Raw genomic sequence first — 6,099 nt, forward strand, 5'->3', positions numbered from 1 at the left:
CGGACCGCGAGATCGTGACCTGGCTGAAGTCGGACGCTTAACCGACTGCGCCACCCAGGCGCCCCATAACGTTTATTTATTTTTGAGACAGAGAGAGACAGAGCATGAACCGGGGAGGAGCAGAGAGAGAGGGAGACACAGAATCCGAAGCAGGCTCTGGGCTCCGAGCTGTCAGCACAGAGCCCGACGTGGGGCTCGAACTCACGGACCGTGAGATCATGACCCGAGCCGAAGTCAGATGCTTAACCGACCAAGCCACCCAGGCGCCCCAAAATCCAGACTTTCTATGGCATATCATCTGCAATGTCCAGTACACGTGAAAATTTTCTAGAAATGAAAAGAAACGGGCGCCTGGCTGGCTCTGTGAGAGGGGCATGCAACTCTTGATCTTGGGATTATGAGCTCGAGCCCTACTTTGGGTGTAGACATGACTCAAAGAAATAAACTTTTTTTTTTTTAGAGAGAAACAAATGAAAAGAAACAGGAAAATATCATCCACAGGCAAGGAAAAAGCAGCCAATTAAAAAAAGACTGTCTTGATTTACCAAACAAGAGTTTATTTTTTAAAAACTTTTAAAAAGTTTATTTTTAGAGAGAGAGAGAGAGTGAATGCAAGTGGGGGAGGGGCAGAGGGAAAGCGAGGGAGAGAGAAAACCCCAAGCAGGCTCCATGCTGCCAGTGCAGAACCCGACACAGGGCTCGATCCCATGAACCAGGGGATCATGACCTGAGTTGAAATCAAGAGTCAGATGCTCTACCTACTGAGCCCCCCAGGCCCCCCTATCAAACAAGACTTTAAAGCAGGTATTACAAACATGTTCAAAACGTTTTGGGGCGCCTGGGTGGCTCAGTTGGTTGAGCGTCCGAGTCTTGATTTCCACTTGGCTCGGGTCGTGATCTCCTGACTGTCGGGAGGACTCCCAGCTGCAGACACACTGGCACCTGCTGGCTGAAAGCCGGAGTGTTCCTCTCACAGCCGCAAGTGCTCGGTAGGAACGCGACCGGCCTCGGCACACTCGGCGTCGCCGGTAATCGGTACCCACCGGGCCCGCGCTTCTCCACGCTCCCGTGTGACTTCAGGCCAGTGGCACGCGGGCAAAGGAATGTGTGTCCCTTCTGGGCCCCTGGTGGGCGCGTCGGGCGTCTCATCACTCTTGTCTCTGCCACCGTTCTAGCCGATGCTGGGCCGCTCGGAAACCACAGCTGCTGGGCCCAGGGGTAAGGGGCCGGGTCCTGACTCGCACAACCCCCGCGTGGTGTGGACAGACGCACGGTCAGCGTGCAGTCATTTCTGCCCGGCGCCGAGCCCGTCCTGACCAGTGCTCCATGATGGCTTCTTGTTTTTTTTTTAAGTAAAAGCAACAAATAATCTCATTCTAGCACTTGTTGTTGAGAAGCCTTGTCCCCGTCGGACTGCTCTGGGGACCGTGTTGGAAACCTTACGACGGTGCACAGGAGCGTCCGTGTCTGGGCTTCGCTCCGCGCCTTCTGAGGCCGCCTGTCCACCTGCGCCAGGGCCACGCTGTCTCGATTCTGTGGCTCCACCCTGGGTCTTGATGTCGGGCTGTGTGAGTCCTTCCACTTTGTCCTGTTCCCAGATTGCTTTGTGGATCCACATGCTGAGCGTTTCCACATAGACTTCAGATTCAGCTGATTAATGTTTTTGTGCCGCGTTTGTCTGATTTTGGTGCCAGAGTCATACTGGCCTCACAAAATAAGGGAAAACAGCCCCTTCTTCTCTGTTTTCCGGAAGACTTTGTGTAATACTGATATTACTCCTTCCTTGAGTGTTTGGTAGAACTCACCAATGAAACCACCTGATCCTGGATCTTTCCTTGCGGGAATGTTTTTGTTAATACATCGAAATTACGTAATACATATGGGCTGTTCCGATTTTGAATCTTATTGGCTCACTTTCTAAATAACATCTTTATTGAGATATCATTTGTATCAAAAGGTGTACGGGTTGGGGCACCTGGGTGACTCAGCCGGTTGAGCGTCTGACTTCGGCCCGGGTTGTGATCTTGTGGTTTGTGAGTCTGAGCCCTGCCTCGGGCTGGCTGCTGTTGGCACAGAGCCTGCTTTGGGTCCTCTGTCCCCCTCTTTCTGCTCCTCCCTCACACCCTCTCCCTCAAAAATAAATAAGCATTTAAAAAAAGTCTATGGTTTTGAAGCGTACAATTCAGTGGTGTTCATTATATTCGCAGAGTTGTGTAACCACTCCCGCTGTCTAATCCCAGAAGAAGGTTAATCCCCATTATGCACGGTGGGATGGAGTCGCCACAAATACAGAGTTAGCTAATACTGAGCCACTGTTCTTAGAGGAAGTGCACGCGCGCAGGGGCACATGCATGCACACACGGGCATGTGCCTGCGGGCACACGTTACATAGATGGTAGGTAGCCCTGTGAATCAGAAAAACAACTCCTACTGGTGGATTCTATCTTACAGAAGAGAAAATGAGGTTCAGAAGCCTCAGGTGAACTTGTCACTCCGCCAACAGGTGCCGGAGCGGGGATTCGCAGCTGGTGCGCCTGGCCGGAGCCGCTCGCCAGCCTCTGCACCGAGGCTGTCTCCATCCTGGGGCCTCGCCTGGCTGGACCTCAGCCGGGCACGCGCAAAGCTGGCGACTCGGTCATTATTCGCGTCTTCAAATGACCAGGGAAGCAAGCGCTGATCTGGGGATTCCAAAGGTCACGAAGCGAGCAACCTTTCAAACACAGAATCTGCCAACGCGTGTGCTCATTGTTCCGAGAAGGCCCGCACCCCGTCGGCAGCCGCTCCCCACACACTCCGAAAATTTACGAAATTTGAACTTTTTCTGATTATACATCTACTGTGTGTCCATTATGACACATACTTTGTGGGGGGCCTGGGGGCCTGGCTCAGGTCACGATCCCCCAGTTCTGCGCTGACATCGAGGAGCCTGCTTGGGGTCCTCTCTCCCTCTCGCTCTCTGCCCCTCCCCTGCTTGCACCATCTCGCTCAGAATAAACAGTGGAAAAAAGAAAGCTGCTGTTTGGTGGTGTCGCTGTCCCCGGGGGGCGGTTTTGGGCTCACTGAAATTCGTCAGTCCCACCTCTTGTTCAGACCCTCCCAGTTCTCCAGCCCTGACAGAGTGAAGCCTGGGGCCCCTCCCCGGCAGCCCCAGGTCCTGAAACCCATGACATTTGACTGTCCTTAGGGTGCGCTTTCCTCCTGGCCGCGTCCCAACGAATCACAAGCAGATGTTGCCTACGCACGCAGCTGCACACACCCGCGTGGTTCTACACCATGTGCACACGCACACACACAGCCATTCGCACTCACGTGCACACACACCCACGTACGGTCACGCACACTCCTTCCTGTGTATGCGCACACTCATCCGTAGACAGCCACGCACACATGTGCACGCCTTGCATACCCGTGTACGCAGCCACGCACACGCGTGCACACCCGCATACGCCCACGTACACGACTGCTTACGTGTCTGTGTGTCCACAGCGTGCTGAGAAAGCAGGCAGAACAGGCAGCCGTGTGACCTGTTCGTCATTCCCTGCGGGACCCCTCCCCCAAGCCCTCACCAGACGCTTGGTTCAGAGTCCCGAGGGCAGCCTCAGGCTTGGCCAGCAGGACTGCCTGGGGTGGAGCCTCCTGGGGGCAGCGGCTGGAGGCCGTGTGGTCCCTCTGGAGCTGAGCCTCAGCCCCCAGGTGCCTTGCTGGTCCCTTAAGCCAACACAAGCCACACGGAAAGTGAAGATCAAGCCTTTATTTGCTTATGGCAACAGCACGGCAAGGGGCCGGAACGGAAGTGCCAGCTCCTGGTTCCACGCTCTCCTCCAGAGAAGGCACAGTCGGGGGTGTCATCTGCTGGGGAGGGGCTGCCGTGCTGCAGACGGACCCCAGACAAGAGGCTCCTGCTTTCTGGACTTGGCCGGGCTTGGGGGGAGGGGAGGGGAGGAAAAGTACTACATGGGGAGTCAGAGTGCAGAAATAAGGCCTCGGCCAAGAGCACCCCGCCGAGGAAATGGCCTCCGGATGGAGATGCCCTGGCAAGAAGTAAGCTGTGCCCCAAGCACGGCCGGAGTCCTTACTGCAGCCGCCCTGAGACCGCGGTGCCCTCGCTGGGCACCGAGCCTGGTGTGCGGAGGGCGTTCCCCCAGGGACCTGCAAGAAAAGCCTCCGCGCTGGCCTGTGGTCAGATGAAGGGTCCCGCATGTGACCCTGGCCTGGAACCCCCTCTCCAGCCCGGGGAGGAGGGCAGGACGGAGCCCTGGGTGCCGTAGGCCAGCCTCCTCCCAGGCCCCTTCCTGTGGGAGCAAGCCTTCGGGGCTGGGCTGGGGGGAGGGGCAGTGTCTCCCCTTCCCACTTTCCGGGGCCGCCCGCACGTGGCACAGCCTGGACCCCTGGTCACCTGGCCCGCCAGGGGATCTGGGGGAGGCCTGCACGGCGCCCACGTGTGGCTGTGGCCCTGGATGTGGCCGTGACCACCTGAGAGGGCCAGGGCCAGGAGGGGTCAGCATAGTTCCTGCTCCATGGGTTAGGAATCGAGGGTCACCGAGAGACGAGGTCACTCTGCTTGTGCACGGGACACCAGTCTGTGTCCGGGTAGAGAAGGCAGTGGACAGACTTAAACCTGGGAAGGGGACAGGGTGGTCAGGTCTGCCGGGGGTGGGGGTGGGGGTGGGGGTGGGGGTGGGGGTGGCGACAGAGCCCCTCCCCACTGCCCACTCACCGAGTGGGATCCTGCTGCAGGCTGAAGCCTCCTGCCACATTCACCACGTTACGTGGGTTCTCAGGACCCCCGTAGCTCAAGGTGACCTGGACGAGGGGAGGGGGCAGGTCACCGTCCCGGGACGAGCCCTTCCCGCCCCAGGAGTCCAGCCAGGAGCGGCTGCCCTGCCCTGGCTTCCCGGTCCCCCCAGGGCGGGCTCACGAACAGCACGGAGGGGTGACTGCGCTGAGAGGTGAGGCTCACGCAGAAGACGAGTCTGGCATCCGGCTCAGGAGGGTGGCTGGTGCACATGCGGGGGCAGCCCTGCTCAAGCCACCCGGCCCTTCCTCCGGCCCGGTCTGCGACGGCACTCGCCGCCTGGGCTGGCGCCTGCTGCCGTGGGCCCGTCCGCTGGGGAGGGCACAGCGGCTGTCCCTTCCAAACGAGCCAGCACACCCGAGGCCCTGGGGCCCAGCAGGCCACACGCGGGTCTGCAGCAACTTCGCTGCGGTGCTGGGAAACCCTCCAGAGCCCTGGTCGCGGTCAAGGCCCCCGTGGTGAGGGCGCCGGGAGCACCCAGCGGGCCGTACCTGCTGCAGCACGGCGTCAGGCGGCAGCCTCTGCAGGTTCTCCAGGTGGGAGTGGAAGAGTGAGCTAGGCAGCAGGCGAGCACCCAGCAGCCCCTCCACGATGTAGCCCACCGTGCAGTCGTCCGGCAGCCGCACCCGCTCAGCAGTGCTCATGAAGCTGCCCAGGCTGGCAGGGGGCCGGGGGGAGCTGGTCAGGGCCCCCTCGGGCCTCAGCACCAGCACCTCGGGCCTCCCGGCACCCCTGTGCCCTCCACTCACCTGGCCCAGGGGCTCATCTTCAGAGCGAGCCCTCTGCTCAGGCAGAACCCGGCCCCACCGGTAGCGAACCAGAACTTGACAGTGGTCACCTGAGGAGGAGAAGGATACCAGTCAGGGTGTCGTCCTTGAACTGCCCACACAAGTGGCAAAAGTGCCCCAGGGCACACGAGAGCTTCTGCACCCCAGTCGCCCGGCGCCCCAGCTCCTCCCACCGCACCTCCTTGCTTGCCCGAGCTCTTGCAGTGACCCCCTGGGTGGGTCAGACGCTGGCCCCCCAGCCTTTCCCCAGCAGACCTCCCCCCTCTCTCAGCTGTCGTCGTCAGGCCCAGGACTCACAGTTCCGCCTCCCTGGACTCTCTCGGCGGCCTCAATGGGGTGGTCGAGGCTGGGCCGCCCCAGGTAGACATCCTGGCTGGGCGAGAAAGTGGACAGCAGCTGGAGCAGGCCTTCGGGGTTCACGTAGTTGTCGTCATCCACATGGCAGAACCACCTGGGGGCAGTGGGGGAACTCTCACGAGTGAGGGGCTGGCACAGTTGGGGGCCTCCACCCCCCCC

At 59.7% G+C, this 6,099-nt stretch overlaps 1 protein-coding gene across 1 annotated transcript; it reads right to left on the reverse strand.

The window, feature by feature from the left end:
- Positions 1–3,731: 3,731 nt before the first annotated feature.
- RFNG (RFNG O-fucosylpeptide 3-beta-N-acetylglucosaminyltransferase) lies at positions 3,732–6,093 on the reverse strand (the record flags this gene model as incomplete). The annotated part of the gene is made up of 5 exons (XM_040456782.1): positions 3,732–4,618; positions 4,718–4,803; positions 5,287–5,452; positions 5,545–5,633; positions 5,881–6,093. Coding segments are annotated over 5 exons (636 nt in total), but the record flags the coding sequence as incomplete, so codon positions are not given.
- Between the last annotated feature and the right edge of the window lie 6 nt (positions 6,094–6,099).

The sequence above is a fragment of the Herpailurus yagouaroundi genome, unplaced genomic scaffold, assembly GCF_014898765.1.
Source record: "Herpailurus yagouaroundi ecotype Mexico unplaced genomic scaffold, PumYag 217, whole genome shotgun sequence".
NCBI classification, from domain to species: domain Eukaryota; kingdom Metazoa; phylum Chordata; class Mammalia; order Carnivora; family Felidae; genus Herpailurus; species Herpailurus yagouaroundi.